This window comes from Branchiostoma lanceolatum, chromosome 1 (genome assembly GCF_035083965.1).
Source record: "Branchiostoma lanceolatum isolate klBraLanc5 chromosome 1, klBraLanc5.hap2, whole genome shotgun sequence".
Classification (NCBI taxonomy): domain Eukaryota; kingdom Metazoa; phylum Chordata; class Leptocardii; order Amphioxiformes; family Branchiostomatidae; genus Branchiostoma; species Branchiostoma lanceolatum.
This window is the reverse complement of record NC_089722.1, coordinates 11,386,235-11,413,334: the sequence shown is the minus strand read 5'-3', so window position 1 is coordinate 11,413,334 and position 27,100 is coordinate 11,386,235. Positions and strand designations below refer to the sequence as shown.

At 40.1% G+C, this 27,100-nt stretch overlaps 1 protein-coding gene across 8 annotated transcripts in view; it reads left to right on the top strand.

Moving 5' to 3' along the window:
• Positions 1–27,100, top strand: part of LOC136434043 (sestrin-1-like) — a 62,863-nt gene that overhangs the window by 10,421 nt on the left and 25,342 nt on the right. For 4 of the 8 annotated variants that reach the window (XM_066426741.1, XM_066426732.1, XM_066426723.1 and 1 more), the window contains exon 3: positions 18,961–19,026. In XM_066426741.1, coding sequence (XP_066282838.1) covers positions 18,961–19,026 — 66 coding nt within the window. Of the gene's footprint in view, positions 1–6,604; positions 6,691–7,939; positions 8,129–11,612; positions 11,879–16,373; positions 16,490–18,960; positions 19,027–27,100 lie in introns of those variants that run through there. The other 4 variants (XM_066426793.1, XM_066426749.1, XM_066426782.1 and 1 more) reach the window with 4 other exon arrangements.

Here is a 27,100-nt window from a genome sequence, read left to right as displayed (position 1 = left end):
GACATCCTCCGCAGACTCCAAAATTAATGAAATAAGGCGGAAAAAAACAAGGCGGGCCAAAAAAAACAAGATTCATATATTTTAAAATTTTGATATCATAAATCTTGTTAAATAAGAATTGAGGCGACGAAATATGATATCATGACCAACAGATCTTTTATTCCTGTATTCAACCAATGAGGTTTCATATATAATACAAAACCTGCTTGATTCAACAGTAAACATGTCCTTGTATATGTGTATAACGTTACATCTCAATAGACTAACTACAACAAATGCAGAAAAGAGCTTGTTGTACCATCATCTGAGGCAACTACACTGGTATTCATATGCGATGAAACGCCTTGTGTATACAGCTCAATTAACTAGAAACTCCCCCTCCCTCCATTATTTATATAATGGCCTTGCTAGAACAAATGCAGAAAACAGCTTGTTATTACACCATCATGGGCAGGAACCACACTGGGTATTCATATGCAACGAAACACCTTAGACTGTCAACATTAAACTGTTCTTGAAGATGTGTATACAGTTCAATTAACTAGAACAAAGGCAGAAAACAGCTTGTCATACCATCATGGGCAGGAACTACACTGGGTATTCATATGCAATGAAACACCTTAGACTGTCAACGTTTACGACATATTGCCCATTTTTGGCATGTTGATCACCGTCGGAGGGCAATGAAATTTCTTGTTTTTTATTTCAAAATCAGGTGAAAATTAATGAGCGCGCTGATGTTATCCATAAAAATTACTTGCTGTGGCCTTACAAGGAGCTTCCACATTGCGTATCTGTAACAATTGTGATGGACTATGTTGTGACTATGAGTATGAATAAAGAGTAAAATTAGGTATGATGGAGATCTTTGAAGCTTACATGAACTTGCTTGCTGTTTCAGTTCTGCACTGATTCCTATTACTTCAGCAGAGATGCACAAGGTTTTACTGGTGCCCTCAATTGAATTACAAATTCGACATGCCTTCAAAGCAAGAAAACCATGTCATTCTGAAGACCACATATCTAGAGTGGGCAAGGCAGCCTTGCTAATGAGAGGGTAATTCACACCTACATGATAAGCAGTATTTGGATTAGGTAGGGAGTAGGCTCTATGGGCTTGATTGATGCTTGTCACCTTCTGGTATTCACCACTGTAAGAAACATGTGATGGTGTTGGATGGAGAGGGAAGATGGGAAGATTTAAGAATGTGGCTGTGCTTATAAATATCTGCTTGGTGATGATTGCAAAGGTGACCATGCCATTTAGGAATCTCTTGATACCAAGGCTCAAGGGTAAAAGGGACCGGCATTTATTGGGATAAACATGCAGGAAATCCCTCTTTATCACCCATCAGTAGTTCAGCAATAAAAGGGTGGTTTGTTCCACATGGGAATTACAGCTTTTCCTAGATCATACATGTACCACAGCTTGTTATACCTGTATGTACAGTATACAATAAGCAATTATTGATTGGCAATTTTCTTCTGCTATGGGAGTCTTTGAAGCAGAGAATACAACTTTGTTACTGTTAGGGCTGGAAATCAGGTCATCCTAACCTTCCAATCCTGCATAACAATGCGGGCAGTAAATATATTACTGATGCAAAGTGCAGGGATGGTCCTTTTGCTGATAAAACGGGTATCAGTCCCTGCAGATTGTACTGTGCTAATGGTCCATTTGTGTGATGATATGATTTATATCATTGTAAGATGGTTTGTATACATGTAACATGTCGACTGTAAAGTAGTATGTTTATGGTAAGCAAGGTTGTTTAACTGTAAGTGTAGTCTGGGATCATATAAAGGTTAGCTTGAACATTTCTAGAAGAGGATATAAATTGTTAACTGCAATATCTACTTTAGATGACTGGTCCTCCTTGCCATGCAATGTGGAAATGAAGATATGCTTTCAATTTACAGGCATACATGAAATTTACAAGGCTTAGCATTATCAAACAAGGATGTGATTGTTAATTTCATAAACATGAATTATGCAGGTGTGATTTTTCTGTCATCCCTAAGAGGAGTTGGCTAAACATTTGTCACAGTATGTGTATTCCTATTGGTCATGTACTGTAAATGCAGAAATGGCTGCAGGGATTTAATTTTGCTGTAGGGAGAAAATAGAGTGTTCGTGGTGGTTTTGAGTTTGCATTTGAAACAATAGTAGCGCTATAGTCATACAATGGAACAGCTTTCTGAGGTGGTTTTAAATTTCAGCAAAGAGTTTACTGCAATAACCATGAACATAAAACCACCACGACCATTTCTGCATCTACAGTAATCCAGCTCTTATCTTGGTATTAAAACAAGTTATCTGTCCAAGCGTTTTCCTGAACACATAAAAGCCATGAACCCAAGGAGACTGTCCATAAAAACAGAACGGTGTCCCAGATTTAAAGACATCGGGATGCTTTACGGTATTGCCACTCCAACCATTGTGTTGTACATGTATGTAAATGTGGGTGGTAGGTTGTCCCACAAACAGCAGCCGTTTATCTGAGACATCTGACCTACTGGTGGGTTAATGCCTCCTGAAAGTGGCCTGGAGAAAAGCCTGATAGCTTAAAAAAAAGCTATTGAGAAGGATACTTTCAACATCAGTGGAACTGTCGGAATGACGTCAGAGGGATTAACATCATGTGTTGAGCATGATACATTCATTGACAGACTGACAGCGCATTGCAGGAGATACATGTATCAGGAATGATCTTAAATTGGGAGAACATGAAGAAGACTCCTGCACAGGAGAAATACAACAGGACTCGCAGAATGAAGTTGAAATAAAAAGGAAACATTGAAGGGAAAAAATTAACAACACTCAGTGCCCCATCCCATGATTGTTACTACTAGGCCTTCTCGAAAATTGTTTTTTTCTCACATTTTGATAAAACAACATCAAACATGTAGCATATTGAAATATGGAATATTTGCTTATTGAATGGTCCATGTTAAGGTTTATCAAAACGATGTGGAATTTGTGTATGAGACCAGGATGCTAAATGTTCACCTTTGACATGACATTGAAGTTCTGCTTCAAAGAGATTAGATGTGATGATGCAGTCTGACATCCGTTATGACATTGATAGATGTTTCACTCTGATTCCCTTTTACCCCTAATTGTCTACCTTGCAGATGGTAACTGTATCCGATCCCTGAATAAATTAACTATGATTTTAAGTCAATTTCGAAGTCTGAATGTATGATTATGAGTAAAAAGATTATCCCAAAGCCTGCTTGTCTGTCAGCCGCATACATGATATGTAAAATAACCACTGGCTCCTGCTCATAAATAAATAAACCAAACAAAAAAAGATATTAAATAGCCTATTCTTGAGGGTTTCTTCTTTATAGATGAACAATAACTTTCTATTCTTAGATACATGTACTTGTGTTCATTATTCCAATCGGTCAGTCATTGCAGATGGTCAGCAGTGATAGGAAAACAAATAAGCAAGCATAATTGCCTGATGATTCCCTGTTTTGGTGACCCAGTTTTTCTCATAGCCACTCCCTGATAATCGTTTCCGCTTCATTTATAATTATCATAGAGTCACAGGACAGAAAATATACCAAGCCTTGTACTCTTGTACATCCCATGTGGTGTTACGGGCTCATCAAGAGGACAATGTTGTAGTTTTGGGGAGGGTAGACTGTCACATCTATCAACCATAATAGGCATTCTAAATGTACATTCAGATATGGGACATGGATGTAGCAACAAATTAAAAAGGTACAATGTAGATTTTCCTGTGTTGTACCTGTTTTGGAGATTAGAGAAGATTAAGTATCCTCATGATATTGATTTTTGTTATCCTCTTTGCAGCATATACATGATTATTACAGTATTTAGATATTTTTGTGAACTCCATGAAACTGCCACAGTAAGCCACATGTAACCAAAGACTGAAAGAGAATTATTAAAATAGCTGGAGTGAGCCATAGATATACCATTCTCAACTCAGATTCAAGTCTTGTTCACTCTGTTTCTTTTTATTGAGTTGTGAGCCTTCTTACAAAATGTTTGAAGCAGAGAATTACTCTCACACAGCCCAAACCTCATGTATATTCAGGACTTGTTTGTGAAAGCTGCCCTAGATTTTACTGATCCGGATTAGACCTAATTGCATAGTATATTAAATAGCTCAACTAATTCTGAGGCTGAGTAGAAGTAGATTATTATTTAGGGAAAATTGAATTTTGTATGAGAAATATCCCAAAGGCTCAGATGCCATCAGTGCACTGGGACCAAAGTATTTGTGTTCTTGGGTTGTCAACCTCTGGGGAGGGGGGCGTACAACAGAGTTATCCAGAATCACAGCACCGTTTTGCATGTTTTCCCACTGTGCATTGCCGTGTCATCCACGTATTTGGTGATTTTTATAGGGACAGTTTTCTGAGAAAAAAAGGATGAGATCTGCATGTCCTTATGTATCTTAGAATGATGCTTTTTGTAAGATATACATTCCTTTCGTTTCCACCAGTTAGGTGCCAGCATACTGATGGGCCATCTGAGCCAAACCATGACACCAACAAATGTTAAATCATGTTGAATAGTCCTCTCCTGAATTGTAGAAGGCAGTTCAATTACGCCCCAGTGAAGAAATCGTCCCTCAGCCATTACCGCAAGTCTTGGTGGGCGTTTTCCCATCTGGCAGAGGCAGGCATGGTCTATAGCCTACCGTCTTGATGGTTTAGCTCCAGAATGGAGTTTCAATTTGTGGTTCGTGTAGATGGAAATGTACCCCAGTCCCTTAGGATAAAAACTATTCTTGCACTGGTTGCAACTAGGACAGACACTTGTATCATACAGTATGGTATGTACAGGTATATTGTACCAGGACAATTCTTCCAGCTCTTTGATTAGTACAATAAACAATGTGCTAGGGATTGATATCCCTTTTGAGAACTGTAATATATTACTTTCAAGTCAGGTGAGCAACAATAGCCGTGAATCAAACTCGCAACCCTTTGGTCCAAAAGCAGGGTCACTAACCACTGAGCCGCCATACCTCCACCGTGAATGCAGTGAAGTGTGATTGGATGAACCAGCACGTGAGCAGCGTAACCTTCTGTATATCAACAAGGTCAAAGTCACATTCCTTACAGTCTTCTGTCAGAAGTGATATCATTTTCTTTACGTCCCCGTAACTGGGTTGCATGGAAAGCAAATGGTGTTTCCTGTTGGCTGAAACGTGCTGACTTTTAAGTGAAAATGTGTGCAATATGGACGTCAGAGATAAGGTTCATACACATTTCCCAGACACAGCTTTTACATAATCCGTGCCGGGTCAGAAAATTCCATGCAGTGATTTCTGTTCTGTCGATTTTAGCTCACGCCAACATAGAATTACTCAGCTTCATGTTCCATTTCACAGTATATCAACTGTTATAAAAGCAATTACTGTCACCATGGGGATTCGCTAATGAAAAATATGTCATTTTCAACAGTGGGTGGGTGGGACACCAAGAGGGGCGATGTTCTGTGGAGATTTGACTGTTAATGACACCATTAACAGTTCTAGCCAGGGGAAGATATCAGGGTGAGGTTGGTCAGGGGCAATCATAGATCAACAGGGATCATGGACTAGGAAAGAACACATATCAGCAAGGAAGATGGATAAGAATAGGTGGTCACCTGTACAGGTTTGACTGTACCTGGAGCAACATAAAAGATGGTAAGCAGGAACATGGGCAATTACTGAATTAGGGCACCTGGATCACAGAGGAATCTGGATCAAAGACGAATCTGGATAAAAAATATGTTGGAATTTGGATCATCAAGGGACCTGAATCAGAAAAAAAAACTGAACATAATCATGAAGATTTAGCCTGAGATTTTTTCTAGTGGCAGGTTGTAACCATGATTATTGTATGCCATTCATGTACCTGCCTGAAAATGAACAAGCCAATAAAAAAAGACTGTTACAGTGTACCACTCAGTGTACCCTACCTTTGGTACCCTCTGACCATTAGGAAGGTTGTAAATCAATCACAGTAAAGCAGGGTGAACTGATTTGGGTCACATCATGTCCCAGTCCTTTGAACAATTTCTCATTTCTCCAGTGACTTGTAATGACTGGTCAATGCTTTTGAGGATGACTTTTTATGTGTTGGACCATCCTTCTGCTTGTAAAGATACCGCAGTTTCATCACATGATCAAAGCGTGAAAAAAAGAAACAGTGAGCTGAAGATGGCATTATGGACAGATTGAGGACACAGCTTCCAATAGAAACTGGCACAGAATGGAGCAGCTAACAGCTGTAACACAAAGTACATGTTATGTATCTGAAAGCAAAATTACAGTTAGTATTCTGGAGGCTTCTACAAGATTTTAAGTTTTAATGCAATAGGCTGCAAAAAAGCAAGTAGCTAAATCGATATACCCCGTAGCCCAGGGAAAGCTGTAAATTGTGGAATAGAACGCTACACACTCAGGAGGGCTGCAATCCTTAGTGATTTGTGTGGAAGAAGATGGAACAGATTACCAATTTGCAGGCAGCACCTGTGCTGGGGTTATGTGGAGGTCACCTGTTTCGTAGGGGATTTTTTTTGGTCAGGGAAAGTTTTTGCTCTACTCTTTTGTTCCTATTGTCTGCTACGTAGTTTGTATTGTGTAAGAGACAGCCATGGTGGTTGAGTTTGGGGCTACAAACACTGAAGACTGAGGGATGGAACTGGTGATCCAGGTAACCTCCCTTCTCACATGTTTCACCTGTCAGTGTCTGCAAGTTTGTCTTGGTCCTATTAAAATCAACCACTGGTTTTGTTGCTTATTGGTTTGTTGATAGATACAAATGTAGAAACTTGTATACTGTGTGTGTGTGTATATATCTTACTGTATTTACATTATCATGTTACTGAATTATAAAAGGGAATGATATGAACAATAACAAAAGTTATGTCTGCTATGTTATGCTGTCGTCTGTGACATATTAATTTTTGATGACTTGATTGTTGGCAACAATGTGGGTTCTTAGGAGGTCAGTTTCCAGTTTCTTAGCAGAGATATTGAATAACATATTGGTGTTGCTTGGTCAGTTTTTATGAGATAATCTATCAATATGATTCAGATGAAAAGGAAAAACAATCTTACAGACTTTGTTTTATTTCCTGCCTTGTCTGTCTGATTGTGATGGTCCTGAATAGTCATCTCCAAGCTTATCTTCTGTGGCCAAAATTGTAACTGCGGCCAAGATCTGTCGCATGGACGTAGGACTTAGTCTTGGCCGGCAATAACAATTTTGCCACCCTAAGATCTGCTTGGAGATTGCCTAATGCCAGTAATGGGTCTTGCGTCAGGTGTTTGGCAAGCTGACGTCAGTAGAGCATAAACTACCCAAGAATCAGCCTCTGGGATCCAGATACCTTGATGCTGGCATGCCCTTTCCCAATGACTCAGCTCTTTTAGTGGTCTTTGGTGTAAGATTTTTGGCAAGAGAATCAAGCATCTCCCATTACAAATATTTGAAATCATCTCATTTATGTTTCCATTAACTCATGCATTGTGCAATTGAAATGTGTTGTTGTTTATTTTTTGCTGGCTGATCGCCAAGAATGCACTCATTACCTCCAAGGCAGAAAGGACTTGTTATTGTCCACTGATGTAAACAAGACTCACGTGACTCCAAAATACACAACTTTGGCCACTCACAACACCTCAATAGTATCATGTATTTCATTGTGAAAAGTATTTGGAAGGTTACTGGAGCCCATTTTCCTAAACATCTTTTAGAAATTTGGGAATATGTAACATTTGAATTTGGGCAGGTCTCACAAAAAAGACTTTTTAAATGTCAGCCGGATGTCATTTGCCAGTGAGTGATAGATTGTTGACGTAAGTTGGGGGTGTGTCAGGGGGAGTGTGACATTTCATCCAATAGGAAAATCCGCCCTGAAGCCATGCCTTTGAAAACATTCAGCTGATGCAACACCTAAACTAGATCAGTTGGAAAGTAAATTGGTATGGGTGAATGCTCCTATTGGACCATGGACAAGATACTAGCTGTCCGTCAGACGGTCTTATGTTCAAGTTCAAGAGGAAAGTGGTTGCAAGACGTTTTCCTTGACAACATGGCAAACATTCGTGAGAAGGAGTTCAAGTTCAGGCAGAAAAACTCCAAGAGGGTAAGACTTACGAGTATTGTTACAGGTGACTGGTTTCACGTGCATGGTGGGGTGAGCCTAGCCTCGGGTGAATTTCATGCACATGTAAAGGCACCAACGTTGTCAAACAGGTACAGTATATGCATTGTGAAGTGTTCTCAGGTAACAGTGGGCTGGAAAACGTGGTCAATTTAAAGGGTAAACTTACATGTAAGGATCAGCTTTCCTACAGCTCGCAGTATAAAGGGAATGAAAATTGCTTATGAAAATACTTAACAAACTAATAAGGTTTCATCACATTTCAGCAAGAAACACAATACATGTACATGACTCATCATAACTTGTCCTGGTGGTTGTTGTTTTGTTCCAATTCTCTATCAGTATCATTGGACCTTTACTTGTACAGGCAGTTACAGAACGTGACAATCTGTATTTACATTGAGTATCTTAATCTCATAAACTGTTACAAATGACTTTGTCCTTCGCTTTACTGAATTGTCGTCTTTGCGTCATCACCTGAGCTAGAGAGACACACCTAAAGTAAATGACAGTTAACAGGTTGTTGTTTTTTACTTTGCTGAAATTCGTCAGAGATTTAAGGAACTTTGCTTGATAAGATAAAAATTTCATTCTCTTATTTTATTATTTATTTTTTAAGTATTGTCAACATTTTTTCTACATGCCTCTGTACTTGTATATTCATTATGTACATATGAGGATACACACTGTTTTGATAGTTTGGGGAAGCGTGGTAAACTGCCAAGGGGGAAATAGATGTTTACCACAAGTTGTCCTTGTGACCCACCTGGATTCTTTGATACAATGTACTAGATCAGTATCATGATTTTCTACAAAGGCATTAAGATAAGATTTCCTAGACAATAGGTAGAGTCTATAGTCCTGGCCATAAATCTGTTGACGTGTCTTTCGATGAAGACAGTCTAGACTTCCAAGAAGAAGATAGATAGATAACTGCTGATAGTCAGACTCAAAGAAAGGATACAATAAATCAGATTGTTATGAAGGAATAAAGGAGCTAGTTTACATTTCTATACATATAATATGTCATGTTTTGTACTCTTGAGTGGTGCAAGACTCTTTGAGAAGAAGTGGACCATGGATTACAATGGGTGATAGACAGTGTGATAGGAGGTACATAGTAAGGACAAATAGTCCCTGGTTATCACTGCATCAACTTTGTTGGAACTTGAGACCTGGATGATACACCAATGTACAAGGATGTCTCTCACCCAAAAGGTAGGTTAATGCCTTAATGGCCATTGATATTTGGTGATTTCAATCTGTTGACCCCAGACATCAATTCAAGTCCCTTTTCTTCTTGGATTGAACTTCTATAAGGCCTATAAAACTACATATAAGGACTGGTAAAGACTGCTAACATGGCCAACTTGTCACTGGAATTTTGGAGACACAGCAGAGAGATGTAGTTTGGAGCCTTTTATTGTCAACCATTGCTTGAACTATATAAGTTATAACACTTTTATGTTATGACATAGATAAAGATACATATGCCATCAATATAGCAGAAAGCATTTTCTTTCAAGTGAACACCAGACTTTACTGAACATTCAATAGCAATGAAAACGGACGGCTCTCTTGAAATTGGCTGTGATAGTATATTTGATCACAGCAGTAAACAGTAAAGTAAAAGGAAACAACCAGCGTCATTGTACAACACTTCAAACGAAGTTCAATGGCTAACTTGTTTTACTGGATCATCAATGTTTGTCAATCTCACAGGTAGATACTGTTACCTGCACAAAGGTGAGCCCTGGCGTTTTGTATTTTACCCCACAGGTAGATATTGTTACCGGCAAATACAAGGCCAGGTGTGTCGGAAGTCTGGCCTTTGTTATGCAAATAAGCGGACGTGTGGCCAGGTGTTTTGTCGCCCTGTTTAGGTATTGTCCCCTCCCCTGGTAAGTTTCCATGATTAGTGCACTCTGCAGCCAGCCTCCCCAGCACCTTGAAAGGGTCCTTTGTACTAGCTGGCCAGTGTGGAGCCAGGGTAATTATCTGGTACTCAACCATGGAGCCTGTTGGAGGAGAGGAGATGGCTTCTTGCGTTTACTGAACACATAAAGTGAGCCCCACTCAGACAGGACTTAGGAAATCTACAGCAAAGCTTACAAATTGTATAGACCCAGCATTAAGATGAGAACCTCTGCTGAAGTTCTATATAGACAAGGATATTCACCCATTGGGCACCAAAGCTTTACAGATTCAGAAGTTCTTTTCATTGCAGACTCTAGTTCTGGTGGAAAACTCCAGACTATATGGTTAGTTCTTATTATTCTCAAATGTGACTTATTAACTGTTGTTCTCATCTATCTGTACAAATATATAAATGATGAAGTTCTTCCCAAATGGGACTATTGATGTACCCTCCTGTACATGTACATACATGTACCTCCTGTATATACCGTAAGGCACAATAGAGTGTAAAACCAACGGAAGTGTGTGTTGACTTTCTTGCCATGGACTCAGGATTTTGCACGGACTAGTGTATGCATAGGCACTGTGTAACTGGGATCTGCTCTGGTAGGAGAGTCAAGGTTGCTTGTACTTTAATAGTCTACACTATGATTAGTATGAAGTTGATTTGTGAGGAACCCTGATATACATGTAGGTGTAGAGTCCTCATGACATAAGAAGTCAAGATAATGACCATTGATGGTACCTAGGCTCCCAAAAGGGTGCCTTGAAGCAACTTGACTCTGTCACACCAGCTCTAAGCTCCTTAAAGTGCAGAAGCTGTCTGACCCTCCCTAATGGGGTCAGCAGTGTTTGAGTAGGTGTCTGCTAGTCACTAGTGACAGTAGGTCTGAACCAACACTCAGTTACATGTATCAGCCTAGAGAAAAGCGGCTGTTTGTGAACGATTCCAACACAAGCTCATTAGTCCGAACTTGAACCTTGTTAGCGTTGATAGGACAGTATACAATGTAGCAGACACCACGGATCAGCCAGTTTGAAGAGATTTCACCTGTCTACTCAAGAAAATGGAAACTCTTTAAGTTGCTTAGTCTTTTGTAAGACAGAATGTCTTCTAAGTTACCCAGGTCAGGCGGTATTCAAACTGTGTTACTCTTTAAAGGAGTGCATTAAACATGAGAACTGACCTGACCTTCAGTTAGCAGGCAAGGCCAGTTAACAAACCTCTGGCTTTGTGCTCTTCCGCCCCCTTTAAGTTATACATTACATCCCAGTTGACAGTCCAGCTTGACAAATTGGTGGAAATGTTCAAAAATCAGTGGGCATTACCAAGGAAGCACAAACACTGGGAACAAGTGTTCTATTGTGGGAGTGATCAGATGCTGTGTAAACACACCATAATGCCTTTCAATACCTATTATTGGCTTACCTTACAGGGGGCGTGTTTTTGGAGAAAGGAGGAGGGTGTCAGCTGATGCATCTGAAAAGCTATATATAGTGATCAGGTGGTGTGTTTACGGGTGCCCTAGATTCCTCATTGTCTGTGTCCTGATTTTAAAGGGGTTGAATTTAAAACCCTGGGGCAAAAAGCTGATGTTGATCAACAGACTACAGTTCTGCATGTACCGTGTGTTCCGGTCAAAAACTCCACTTTAACATTTGAAGAAGGGGAGAAAAGTAACAGTGGAGTCCACTGCTGGAGGGGGTTGTCCCTCCGAATGCAGCAGAGGACACAACGGAGAGCAGGTTTGGACGCACGGCGGAAAACTCAGCCTAGAGTCAAGTATGCGCTGTTCGGCCTGTAGCTGCATGGTGGTAGGTAAACCTGGAGTGTATCGTTGTATCTATTGAGAGAAAGAAAACAGGTGTTTATGACACTTGTATTTGGAAAACAGGTGTTTAAGACACTCGTATTTGGCAGACATGACTTTGCGGTTTCTGCATAGCTTTTATCATATTTTTGAGCTGAGAAATAGCCAGTGGACTGTTCAATTGAAAGAAAAAAAATTTTCAACCACAGGTATTTTACAGCAAGTAGCCAAGGTTGCAAATAGAATAGACGTTTTCAGAATGTGTTTGTGGAAAATTTTAGCAAGCTAACTTTCTGTCTATACATTTTTAGTTTTCAAATGTTAAGGTGGGTATGTTCATTTTCTATATATAGACATTGTGGATCTACATGTATATTCAATAGCTTGGTTGACAAAATCAAGAGCAACGATGTTCACTGGTTGCATCACCCAATTTGGGTTTGTTTGATTAACCTTTTGTTTATATTTGATTTGTGCTGTTCCTTTCACTTTTCTGATCGCTGAGAAATCCTTAAAAGCTAGATATTCAAATGGTTGAAGTATGAATCAATCATGAGCTCAAATGTTAACTCATGCTTTTTTGGAAGTAAGTTACCTTGGTCATAAAAACTGTCGTGTGGTACCAGTTTGTTTTATAGTAGTTTTGCAAAATACCACCATCATATTACTAGCACTGCTGATAAGTAATCTCGACATATTCTTGTTGATCTTTTATCTAACTTGACTGTCTTCTGTTGAAATATGTATACCGTATATCATATTTTCATCAGTCCAGTTGTGGCAACACAAAATGCCCATTCAGGAGAAAATCTCTGTTGTAGCCTTGAAGGTGTACTTTTTCTTTGTCAACAAGGGAACACGATTTCTGTTGTACAATAGAAGGTTATACAGTAGATGCAGCAGAAACAGTGGCCTTCTGTTGTTGTCATAATAGAGGATTGTGATTAGATTTATTTGTATTTGCATAAGCATGTCCTGTTGGTAAGGATTCAACCTCTAATAACCCCATGTACGAGTTGAAGACACCTGAAAGGGGTAATCAGCCATTTTTTAACCTTAAACATGCTAAATCATCTGTGAACATGCTAAACTTGGCAATCTTGAATATGGTAGTTGATATACTTTTATAGCATGCCAAGAGTTAACAGTCAACACGTATGAATCAGTACTTCACATTTAGTTTTGCCAGAAGATAAATCATTGTTGGTGACAGAAGGTCAACAGCACCTATGGTTAGTCTAAGTGTGTAGTTTACTACCTCTGCTTGGCAATTACCTAATGTAGAGTTTGCAACAGCTATTAATGTAGACTAGGGGAACAGATGCGATTACTTCTGAACGATTTCACTGGTGCAGTCATTAGCTGCAGTGTTATCGTATATTATAACGTTGAAAAGCACCTTTGTCGGCATCAAATTAGACCGAAGAGACTGTCTGCTCCCTCAGACTGTACACAAGCTATTTCAGAGTCGGGTGGTGTGTATAAACAATGGTGTGTTGTCTGATACAGGTTTTATGTTTCCAAGTACATGTAGTTTACAATGCTGAAGGACATCCGTTCTGTCCTTTGAAACATTCTGTATTGTGAGGGGAAATTATTTCAGGGCAAATTACTTTTGAGCTTGGTATTACAAAGTCTAGATCTTGGCATCTAAGCTACTTATTGTTTTTCAATGTAATAGTGCAATAGTGTGTCCTTCAACATTTTACCAGAAACACTTTAAAATACCGTATGCACAGTCACTGTGTGTCTGAAACCTTGATTGCCCTCACACAATGGTCAATACACACATTCATTTTTATGACCTGTTACTGCCCGAATATTACACGTGTAAGTGCAAAATGTACGCACACTATGCCCTATATTGCTGGTAAAGTGGGTAATTTAATGGTACTAGACACAGTCGGGGGCTGTGATTATCCATATAAGGTGGAAAAGGCTATTACCTTGCAGAGAAAGTGGAAGATAGAGACATTCAGGAAGATTGAATAGTCTAAGATGGCCTATGGCCTGTATGGGCAAACACAGATCCAGGATATGGAATTTCTCTGTAATACACGTTGCCAAGGCTTGATATGTTGCAATAATTGGAACAGTTCCATACAAGGGACAAAAAAAAATCTGAACTTCATTACACGAAATTGATGAAACTGTATTTTTGTAAGCCAAAAATGACAGATTGAACAATGAAAACTAACAACATGGGTTCCCAAAACAATGAGTAGCACGAGAAAAATTTGACAGCCCAGCACGTGATTCAGGTGACTTTCCCCATGGTTGTTTGAAACTGAAGATGAGAATCTTGTAAAACCTCTCTGTGCAACAGAGGAGCTTCTACTCAAGTTCTAGAAACAACACAATGACACAGTGCAGAGGTCGGTTCTCCGACATTGGAAAAGCATCAATAAGGAAGAAAGCAAGCGAGATGAAGTTACAGTGCAGAGGATATATATCGAAGAAGTCTCATGAAACATACATCAGACAGGGATATAATGGGTTCCCACCTCCTGTTATTGGAAAGTGTGCGATTTTCCTGGCTTCATCATAACCTGAGCGGGCCATGTATCGATTAGGTCATCGGTGGGACATGATTGTCTAGGGGATTGGACTAGGATGGATTAGCTGCTTGTTGATTGCATAAAGTAATGAAGAGTTGGACCCGGCTGAATTACTGGAAGGTATGTGACACCAGGACACCACTGATTGGTAGGCTGACTGGATTACTGTCATGTCTTATCCTCGTAGATATGGCCATGAAAATTTGATTTCAGTGTGGAAGTGATAGTGGTTAGGTTTGACTGTAAAGTAATAACAAAGTGATGATCAGAAGTTTGAGAAGATAACTTTGCATATGCTGAATTTGGTACTATGTTAGTCATCCATTAGGCCACAGCAAGTAAATTTTATGGATGACATCCTCCGCAGACTCCAAAATTAATGAGATAGGGCGAAATAAAAACAAGGCAGGCCAAAAAAAACAAGATTCCTATATTTTCAAATTTTGAGATCATAAGTCTTGTTAAACAAGAATTGAGGCGACGAAATATGATATCATGACCAACAGGTCTTTTATTCCTGTATTCAACCAATGAGGTTTCATATATAATATAAAACCTCCTTGATTTAATGTAAACATGTCCTTGTAGATATGTATATGTCGATCGCAATCTCTACTAGTAGAATCGGCGATTGTCCTAGGACAGATCGCGATCGCAAACTTGTCCAAGTAGAATCGCCGTTTGTCCTAGGACAGATTGCGATCGCAATCTCTACTAGTAGAATCGGCGATTGTCCTAGGACAGATCGCGATCGCCGTTTGTCCTAGGACAGATTGCGATCGCAATCTCTACTAGTAGAATCGGCGATTGTCCTAGGACAGATGGCGATCGCAGTCTGTCCTAGGACAAACGGCGATCGCGATCTGTCCTAGGACAATCGCCGATTGTCCTGAATCGCCATCTCTACTGTGACATATACATCTCAATAGACTAACTACAACAAATGCAGAAAAGAGCTTGTTGTACCATCATCTGAAGCAACTACACTGGGTATTCATATGCAATGAAACACCTTAGACTGTCAACATTAAACTGTTCTTGAAGATGTGTATACAGCTCAATTAACTAGAACAAACGCAGAAAACAGCTTGTCATACCATCATGGGCAGGAACTACACTGGGTACTCATATGCAATGAAACACCTTAGACTGTCAACGTTTACGACATATTTGCCAATTTTTGGCATGTTGACCACCGTTTATTTCGAAATCAGGCGAAAATTAATGAGCGCGCTGATGTCATCCATAAAAATTACTTGCTGTGGCCTTATATCATAAAGCTTTCTGAAGGGTACCAATCTACAAGATTTGCATGAATTAGAAGCTGTGTGTTCCTTCATGCATGTGCACACACATACTTACAAGTACACCCATGCACACGAAAAGGCACACACACGCATGCACACACAAACGCACGCACAGGCACAAACACATCCAGCTGGGCGCTGTGAGGGATGATGTCACATAGCTTACACAACATGTATTCATGTCCTCTAGGAGATGCCAGACATAGCATAGGGTCAGGTTACCATTTCGAGGACTCGGATTTACTTATTAGGCTGTCACCCTACTCAGGTAAAGAAGAAGCTAATGCTGGGGCTTCGTAAGATGTATCTTTTAACCCCATGTCCCTCAGCTGGAGGTCTTGATGATAATATCGACTTAGTTATGGAGATATGGCTTTTCTTTAAATATCCGGATTGATAAATGTTGCTTGGTCATAGGTACATCAATTTATCGATAGTTCTGGGATAGATTTCTCACTTCTTTTATTAAATATTCATCCTCAAGATTATACTGGTTACCACCTTGCATAATCCATGCTGTTATTGGTTTACAAATTATTGATTTCTTCCATCTTCACTTCCTGGTGGTATCTTCCCAACACCCCTTATAGATGTGTGTAAGTGGCATGTTCCGCTCGCTCGCTGTGCTGTGATTGGTTGGTATCTGGAACATGCCTGGCCTGTGTCACTCCTCTTCTGTAGTCAGATGTAGTGGAATTTCCAATGTCGGAGGGAGAGGTACCTTGCGCTTCCTCAGATTTGGATCATGTGGTAAGACTAGTACCGATATGTTGCTTCATGTCCACATCATACGGTGATGTTGAAGGTTTCTTTGGTTTCTCAGTGATGTGTTTGAAGGGGTAGTACATCGCATAACAGAACATTTCTGTCCCAGTAGCTCATGATGCAAGCTAGCTGTGATCATGTTTGGATGGTAGAATACATTTTGTATATCAATGATTACTAGTCATATTGCGAAGCACTGTAGTGTGATACCAGTATCAGGATTTATTATCCAATTTCTGCTCCTCGCTGATGAGGCATACTTCAAACTTTCAAGCTTGCATGACTGTTCTGTTGTTTTTATCATGCATGTATACAAAGTACTTAATAGGCTGGTTCAAATATTTCCTGCCTTCACATCACAGATACCACAAGATGATGTTACTGGTAAACAAATTAGGTTATTCATAAATCATATTGATGTATGGGACAGGGAGATTAGATGGATCTGCAATATCTCAATGTGACCTGATTTCTAATAAGTATTTGGGCTGGATGCTAGATAATGTCCATAATGGCTAGTTGATTAGATTAGCTGTGAGGAGATGAATTGAGATATGACCCAAGGTTTTGTCCTGTGTGGCTCATATGGAAGTTGGTGGAATGATCTTTGCAGGTTGGTAGTGCACTGTGTGGTTTATGGTACTGAATGAATTCTGCTCCTCAGGACTCCAAAAAGAAGCGAAATCAATATTGAAAATAATATAGAAATATTGTTCACACTCAAATTTTTAACAGACTACTTCATGTTTATGCAATACATTTATATAATCATCTGTTCAACATGACGTCATGACCATCCCATCGTGATTCTAGCTGCAGAATTGTGCAGTACTAGCTGCAGAATTGTGCAGTACTAACACGTAACTGTAAGCACATCATACTCATAGGTTACAGCTTGCTTCTGTTATTCTGCAAGGATAGCTTCACATGTACAGCGACTGAAACAGATGGTTGGCAATGACAGCTAGAAATGCTGGGAATTCTGGTGATGCTAGAAATGGGAGAAAATACTTTTTCTTTTGTTTGTTGTTTTTTACTTCATGTTGATCCTTGTGAAGTTGTCAGCAGGCACTTGACTCTTGCTTCTGGACGATAGCACGGATCTGCTAAGAGTTAGGGACATTCTTACTTTATATACAGTCACCCTTGATGAATGGCAGATGTAGCCAGACTGTAGAAACAGTTAGGGAAATTCCACCCTAGATGTAAACTTAACGTTTCCAGCCATACTGCATTCTGCATCTGTAGACATCTAAGCTGTTTACAATACCAGATCAAAGCAACCGAACACCAGAAATCTTTATTGATGCAATTGAGCTCCCATGTCATAATTCTTTCAGTTAAAGATTACTGAATGATGGCTTACGACTGTTGTAAGCAATGTGTGAAGGCCAGAGAGGTTTATTTGCAGGACCATAGTATAGAGCCAAATGGTACAGGGTAGACAGGACAAGGCCACTAGGGGGAGGGACTGGCTGCCTTGTTTAGAATAACCCTGACCGTTGTGTGAACTCATAGGGTCTCATTGCTTTTCAGCATGCAGACATATCTAAGGCTTGGGGCAGTCTTGCATCATGCACATGTATTGGTGTCTATCTGTTTGCCTATACAAAAATAGGCTTTTATTCCACTTTATCTTGATTTTCTCAATCATTTTTTGTTTGTCTTGTGTTAAGTTTTCATTGCCACTATCTTCACCAAGAATCTTTTCGGTAGCATGGCTGTGTTTGTGCTTTTCTTTATTCTTAAAATTGTACATTTGTTGCGTCTGTAAGTTTTCATATATAATCAGACATCCCAGGCAGGAATAGACTTTTTTTGATAACGTTTCAGAGGTCTTGTCCACTAAGTACTGCATTTAATAAATAAAATTTAAAGACAGTTGACAATCCTGTTCTAGCTGTTATTTGTACCTTTTTGTCTAAATACCATCACAGGAAGCTGGATGTTTTGGTTTTTGATGCAGTACCTAAGCATTGCCACTATGTGTCTAAATATGAACAGTAACTTGAGTAAACTGTGAATCAAAGGTTAAACCCTGTGTCAGATATGATGATGTAAAAATGGCCCGTATTACATTATTTACTTGCCCTTGCTTAAAGCTTTGCTAAGCCTGGAGCTGTTATTAAGGTGTACTATGCACTTTTTACCAAAAATCAATACAGTGTACAATCAAGTTGCTATTTCATCAGAAGGTGTTTTTCAGCATTTATATAGGAGTCATTCCCATCTTGTATCAGATCTGTTAAATAACTCCACTCTTTATGGTAGGCGTGTGTCGCAAATCATTATATGACTTATCTTTTATTGTTTACCATATAATAAGCTATTCACCGGAACATAGTTTTCTGGTACTTTCCTGTTCCTGTTTGTTTCTCAGAAATTGCACCCAATGTTTTGCCTTTCCATGAGCGTTCTCCCTTGCATTGTAGTGAATTGTACCGTTTGTTTTTCAGGAGCGGGGTGTACAGATACCAAGGCCAGTCAGCCATGGACCAAGTTCCTTCATCCCAGAACATGAGGTGAGGAAGATTCTCAGTATGAATACCAAGTGTTGATGATAGAGGGTGAATCTTTAGGATAATTTTCTTCAGGCCCATTTCGTTATGTGTGCTGATATGAGATGTAAGTGCACCTGCTAACAAAGACATGGAAAACATGCAACTGGCACAAAGCAGGTGGTGACATGTAATTGATGGCATAGCCATAGATTTCACACAGCATGGCAAAAAGAACACAACAGGCACCTGCCGTTAGCACAGATGTGACATGCTTTTAGCTCACTATAGCCACCTGCTGATAGCATACAACAGATGCCTACATGCTGCACACAGGTGTCATTTTCTGACAGCACACAACAGACACCTGCTGACAACAGACACCTGTTGACAATGCACATCAGACACCTGCATGCCATGCACAAATGTCACCTGTAGGCTGGAAACAACAGACACCAGCTGAGAATGCACAGCAGGCACCTGTATGCTGCACATAGCAGACACCTGTATGCTGCACATAGCAGGCACCTGTATGCTGCCCTTAGCAGGCACCTGTATGCTGCACGTAGCAGGCACCTGTATGCTACACACAACAGACACCTGTATGCTGCACATAGCAGACACCTGTATGCTGCACATAGCAGGCACCTGTATGCTGCACATAGCAGGCACCTGTATGCTGCACGTAGCAGGCACCTGTATTACATGTATATGCTACACACAGCAGACACCTGTATGCTGCACATAGCAGGCACCTGTATGCTGCACATAGCAGGCACCTATATGCTGCGCATAGCAGGCACCTGTATGCTGCACATAGCAGGCACCTGTAGGTCTCGGTTCGAATTTTTTTTTTAAATTCGGGGCCGACCTGACTCGTTCCCTTAAAGGCAATAGCGCTTTTCCAAACATCCCTTTTCGGCTGATTCAATGTTTCTGATGGATGGGGGTGACTTATCTTCGAACGACAGACGAATTTGATATTTTCTGTGGAAACGTCATTTTTAGTGAGAACCGTCACTAAAAGCAATTTTCATCCCCAAAACTGCTATTTTTAGGGCATTCTTCCAAGGCCGCTTGAAGGAAAATAAAAGTTTTCCTAGGATATTGACTGATATGGAAATAAAGGTCATCATTCCGTCTGTGCAATTAGGAAAAATGAAAAAAATCGTGAGGATACGTTTTCCGCAATCCCCGATGGTGCGAAACCATGCAAAACGCACATAGAACGCACGATTCGGGTAATCAGGCAACAAAGCCGCGTTACCGTCATCGCGCACTAATACCAGGAAGTACCCGCGGACGACCAAAACTCGGAAACCGTAAAACGCTACGAAGATCGAGTTTTTCAGGAAATACAAAAGATAACGCACTGCTATAGCAATAACCGAAAAATCGGGAGCCAAAACTAACGAGAAAACCTAGGATTTGCGTCTTATCTTCACGCACTATTTAGGTCCTTGGTCAAAACAATTCCGAACCGGAACCTTAATTTGCATATTCTGTCATAAAAATTTCACCCCAGACTTCAGAAAGATTCCATCTACCATATATCCAAATTTCACTTGGCTGCGATGGTCACTTTTCCCGCAGGACATGCTTAACCCTCAAACCACCGTACCTTTTTTACGACTAATCTTACCGTATGGGGTCAAAACTGACCCCACAATGTTTCCTACAAATATAGCGTTATTAGTGGCTATTTTTGTGGTTTGTACATATGTATAGTTTAAGTAATCTATAAGGGACAGTTTGACATGATTAGGTGTGAATAATGTCTGCTCATTATCATAATTCATGCAAAAATAGGGAACATCGTCTTTTGCAACTAACGCTATTCAGACAAACGGGCTCTTGTGAGGCCTGCCGCAATACTTGATGTCATATAACATCTGAATGTCTTACGCTAGAACAACCAAACTTGGTCACCTTTGCAAGAATTTCGTTGGCAACAATTTTAGTTTAATGAAACATCTAATCAATGTTTTCAGGTTGCTATGGCAACCGGTTTCTTAGAGCCATATTTGGAAAAATTCGCTAATTTTGGATTTTACAATGTAATTCTAGGGCTGTCTTTTTAAACTGCACTTATTTTCTTACATCAATAATTCACAATCACTTTTATAATTTGATATTCCTGATTTATGCATATTTGATTACGTCATCGATCAAAATCTAAGATGTCAGACGATATAATTAGATTGGCTAAAACCGGCTATTTCAACCTCAAATTTCATCATAACCATGTTTATTCAAACAGAAACAATCTTAAGATAAACGTTTTGGTCCATTTTTATTGTGTTATTAGGTTATATGATGAAAAAAATGCATTTGAAATAATTCAAGATGGCGGAACCAAGATGGCGGATTTGGCTAGTGTAACTTGATATGAATATAATTTTTATGACGTCATTTTGACGTCGTTCCTGTTGCCATCTACAAATAACGTCTTTGGATATATTATGATTTATCATACATAATTTCTAAGTTTTGTCGTGTACCTTTGAATTATATGGAAATACCCAATTTGTTGGTTTTCGTCAATAAAATCACATAGATGACGTCATAATACGTCACAACGTCATTAATTTTTACGTTCATTTGAAAAATTTGTTTTTTTCACGTTTCAACAATATCATATTTTGTAATTATGATCATCATAATCCTTATCATACATGTTACTAGATGACAAGTATCAAACAATAGGAAATATGAGTGCAGATTTTGCTGGGGTCAGTTTTGACCCCACTGGACCATGCGTGAACTTTCTAGGATAACTTAATCAACAATGAGCCAATCTCGGTAAAAACTTGTGAGAAGTTATAAGACATATATACAAACAAACTCACAGAAGGAATTTTGTTTTCGACTCGAAATGTCAAAATGGCACATGTTCATATACGCCTGGGGTCAGTTTTGACCCCATACGGTGGTTTGAGGGTTAAAGACATATAGAAAATACAGCGCTCCCTCGACATTTGCCGCATATTCAAACCCTGACAGAACATTGACGTCACAATCAGAAAGAGCAATGAAAAATGTAAGCTGCTATCACAGCGCTTTACGGAAAACATGCAAAACCGGCGGGAAAATCTTCACGGGTCCGCGGCCGACGATACCTATGGCAGTTCCGTCGTTTCTGGGCCTCATGCTTAACGCTAGACCTTCTAAAAGCGAATATAAGGATGACGTCACGAAGTGACGTCACCGGAATCACAGGGCAACTGAGTGGGATTGCGTTTTGGTTCGTCGCGCTTGATTGCACCGATGAAAATCGCAGATTTTGACATGAAGTGGTAGCACAGGATTTGCGCTTTCCAAATCAAAGTCGTCCGACGTCGAATTTGTAGAATTGTGCCGTGAATGTCCTCTTAAGAAGCGCAAGGCACACCAAATGTGTGAAATGCACCATTCTTTTGCCAGTCAGAACCCATTATCGGTGAAATTGACGGAGAAGGAAGCGGGTAGAGTAATAAACTCTTTATGGGTGCGTGGAGAACCTATCAGACTACTATTTGGCACCAACAAAGCGAAAAAAAGTTAAGGCTTCTAGGAGCAAGGAACTTAACATTCGATTTCCCAGTTTCCTCTTAATAGCGCTTAATTTACCTAAACTTTGCGTACTATCCCTCCATAGGTAAAAATACGAAGAGAGTGTACCAAATTTATGCCTACAGTCAAATCCAGTGCCTAACTTATATCAATCGCCGCCGTAATCAAAGCGACTGAATGAACAGCGTACACGTGAGGGAAGCCTTAATTTGACATTGCATGCTGTGTCGGGGGGGGGGGGGGGATTATGAGGGAGGGAGGCACCAAAGCCCAGATATGAATAGTACTGCCTTTGGAACGAAAAAAGGCAGAATTGTGGAATTTTTTTTTCAGAATCTTCAAGCCTTGGATAAAGACGTCAATATGCAATAATATTACGGCACCTATGACGTCATTAATTAAGATTTTATGCCTCTTTAAGGTCTCGGTTCGGAGTTTTTTTTTAAAATTCGGGGCCGACCTGACTCGTTCCCTTAAAGGCAATAGCGCTTTTCCAAGCATCCCTTTTCGGCCGATTCAATGTTTCTGATGGATGGGGGTGACTTATCTTCGAACGACAGACGAATTTGATATTTTCTGTGGAAACGTCATTTTTAGTGAGAACCGTCACTAAAAGCAATTTTCATCCCCAAAACTGCTATTTTTAGGGCATTCTTCCAAGGCCGCTTGAAGGAAAATAAAAGTTTTCCTAGGATAATGACTGATATGGAAATAAAGGTCATCATTCCGTCTGTGCAATTAGGAAAAATGAAAAAAATCGTGAGGATACGTTTTCCGCAATCCCCGATGGTGCGAAACCATGCAAAACGCACATAGAACGCACGATTCGGGTAATCAGGCAACAAAGCCGCGTTACCGTCATCGCGCACTAATACCAGGAAGTACCCGCGGACGACCAAAACTCGGAAACCGTAAAACGCTACGAAGATCGAGTTTTTCAGGAAATACAAAAGATAACGCACTGCTATAGCAATAACCGAAAAATCGGGAGCCAAAACTAACGAGAAAACCTAGGATTTGCGTCTTATCTTCACGCACTATTTAGGTCCTTGGTCAAAACAATTCCGAACCGGAACCTTAATGCTGCACATAGCAGGCACCTGTATGCTGCACATAACTGGCACCTGTGTGCCATGATGTAACAAACTTGTAGGTTTTCAGATGATCCCTCACCTCTTATGTTCATCATAATGCATTGATTGCTGAGTCTTTAGTTGCAATGACTCAGCAACTATCTGAGGTCGGCTCTGTTTAGAGTTGATCCAGGGTTTTGAAATGTTCCCTGTCCTGTCAGGTGGCTTAATAGATTCCCCTCCTCAGAGATGAAACAGCAATTGGATTATTGGTGAGCCATCCCAGAGTGGGATGTAATATTGCTGTCCAGATCCCAATGGGAGGCTTACATGTGTAGGAATGCTGACTATGCTACATGTTAGGAATATCTTAAGGAGTTACCAGAAAGTCTGTTTCAATTTCACGGCTGTAAAACAAGTGGTAAGACTTCTTAATGTTTTGTACATGTAGCAGTTCTGTGGGAAAAACTCTTTTGTGACTGGAATGTTCCAATTTGAATGTCAGTGACCCTTTCCTACATCCCCAGAGATATATTTACTATCCGACCACCCTGTTCCCTCAGAAAAGCCCCATTTCTCCCTCCACATTAAAGCCATTACTGTAGAGGGCACCTTGCCCTTGACTCATGCACCCTTCACCTTAAGTCCCCTTGCACCTAAGCATAAATCACCCCTCCCCCTCAAACAGACATGGACCAGTCCTGTGATCTGGCACAGGGAAAATATTCCGGCAAGGAATTGTGGGAATAAATTCTTGGACACAAATACCCTCCAGTAAATGATGATTCTCAGCTTGATGGATGACAATCCTGGAGCGATGCTTATGCAGCAGGGGAAAGGTCACGACCTTATGATAATCATGGTGGATGGTAGTTGTCTCACTTTGATGAACAGATGAGCAATTCATCGGGAGGACTGAATTAACCATGAAAAATGACGGACAGAGATGTGATGGATATTGATGATAGTGTGGGTGGTTTAATGCCATAGATTTAATGGGAAGAATGTAACTTGTGTCGTAAATTCTGTCGTGATGTTTGACAACATCATGCGTGAAAAGGGCTTGACATTTATAAGGTGGAATAACTTGTCAAGATTATTCCCCAAAAATTAGTGCAAGGAGAGGAAAAGTTGGTAGTTATGGCATCAAAAGACGTCAATGTTCATAGGTAATTTCAGTGCATGCTCGTAATAGAGAATTGGAATTTAGGGTGAGGATGTTTATCTTTTATAACCCTCCCCATGTTGACTTGATGTTTACTTGGTACATTCTGTAGGAGATAAATCTTGCATGTCAAAGTAGAGCTGCAAAAGAACCAGATTGATGAGGTCATTAATTTGTCGGAGCAATTCTAAACCCAACCTTTGTAGGAGTAATGATGGGATTGCAGGGGTGTAAGGATCATGTGAGGGGGCCGTCTGCCAATACTGCATGAATATTAAAGTAATACATCAATCAATAAGGCCAAAGTGTCATGTCTTAGCAGAGAAAAAATGTGTTAACCTTCTCCCTGCTGCCTAACTCTGTAACCAATAGGGAATTGGGTGCTAAACGGCTACTTCAGAGTGCTAAATTTTAATTACCAGTATCGGGGTAGCTTTGTCCATATCTGCAAAGTTCTTCTATTTCATATTTAAAAAAAATATGATAATGACCTGAGTTGAATTTAAAAAATCTAAGATCAAATGCAAAAGAGGCTTAGATCTACATGTATGCTTCGGTACTCCTTCTTTTGTATCAATCTGTATTCTTTTTCTCCCACCCATCTTGAGCATATGGTTGATTCAATATCCTCGCCCATGGTATTTGTCCTCCAAGGAAAGTAAAGGATCTCCCAAATTCCTTCCCAGTCTATCCTTAATTAAGACAGAATATGTGTTGTAATAGTGCTGTTCAGAAAGATACTTTGTCATCTTTTTTTTTTTGTCTAGACAAAGTAGAAAGCCCGGCAAAAACGCCTAAAAACACGTCAAAAAACAGTCGAAACCCATGCTCTGCTTGGAGAGTACACCCGGCAGCATCGCGCCAAAACGTAACAGTAGCCGACATGGCCGAGTACGCCTCTCTGTGACGATCAGCGGGGTGGGTCCCGCGCCATATAGTTATGTTAGGTTTATGTTAATGATGACAGATGACGTCATGTTAGGATCACGTGTTCACGGTGTTCCTTTATTCCGGCCATCTTGGAATCCGCCACGCTTGTGTGTAATAAAGCTCCCGAGTTGATCCCTGCGTCCGAGTCGCTCGCTAATGCGTATAGCGCCCTTGGCCACTTTGTGGCGCCGGACTATTAGAACAGCCGTAAATGTATCAGATTCCGGGTAATATCCTTATTTGGAAGTTGACAGTCCGCAGTTGAGCAACACAGAAGCTGTTATTTAATAACGTAAAATATTCCTTTCTTTGTCAGTGCGAGAGAGAACTAATTTTTAACTGTATTTCTGACAAATTTCTGGAGCAAGAATATGTCATTTTTTCATCCAGAACAGTGAATTGATGCACATAAAATTCATTTCTACCAAAGTAGGAAGATAATATTTCAACTAAATTGATAAGCTTCGCCATGATTGGACGATTCGGCTGCTTCAAATTTGTGGCGCCGCCCACGACTTTCCTTGTTCCCAGGGCATCTAGTCTTTCTGGCGCCTTGGCGACTGTCATCAAAGGCTGCCGACTGTCAATCAACGGCAATTTCCTGGGAAAACACGTGAGTTGGAACTACGTGTGGCAGTCACCAGCGAACTTCTTGCGACCGGTGATTTTTACGTTCCTTGAACTTTCAGTTCCACGTTTTCTGTAGTAGTTATAATTTGACGCAGAACAGCGGTTTCGGAGGCTTCCTGGAACGGCGGCGTATATATTTGGGCAATCTAGGGGGGTGACGCGATTTCTATTAACACGGGCCAAGTTTCTCTAAATTTTGCCGACAAAGGGACTTTCGCCGCAGAGAGAGTAACGTCGCAGAGGGACGACCGCCTCGGCGGCGATTTTTCTGGAAACATGTCAGCGTTTAAGCGTGGGAATACCAGGAATATCGCTTCTTATTTCGCACCGAAGAGAACTTCTGATAGCGACGATATTGTAGCGCTTCGACTTCGGAGAAGACGGACACAGCAAAAAAACGAGAACTGGTATCGACTATTGATATTTTTGAGTAGCTAAATAAACCAGCGAGGTTAAAATCTCCTTGAATAAACTATTGATATTGTTGTTTCTGAGATTTTAGTTGTCTTTCACGGTTTCACCTAAACTTAAGTATTGTATGTCAAGGTCCTGTGGAGAATAGAAATTGATTGACTACCATGATTATTATAAATATAACCCTCAAAACTGAAAAAGAAGCCTTCTCAATAGCCTAAAAATGCAAGAGCTTCCGGGAGGCTTCGCCCCTGGGTCATTAAACTTACTTTGTTTACCAGCAAAATTTGTTCATCAAAATTCGGGAAATAGCATTTTAATGGTTAAAGATTTT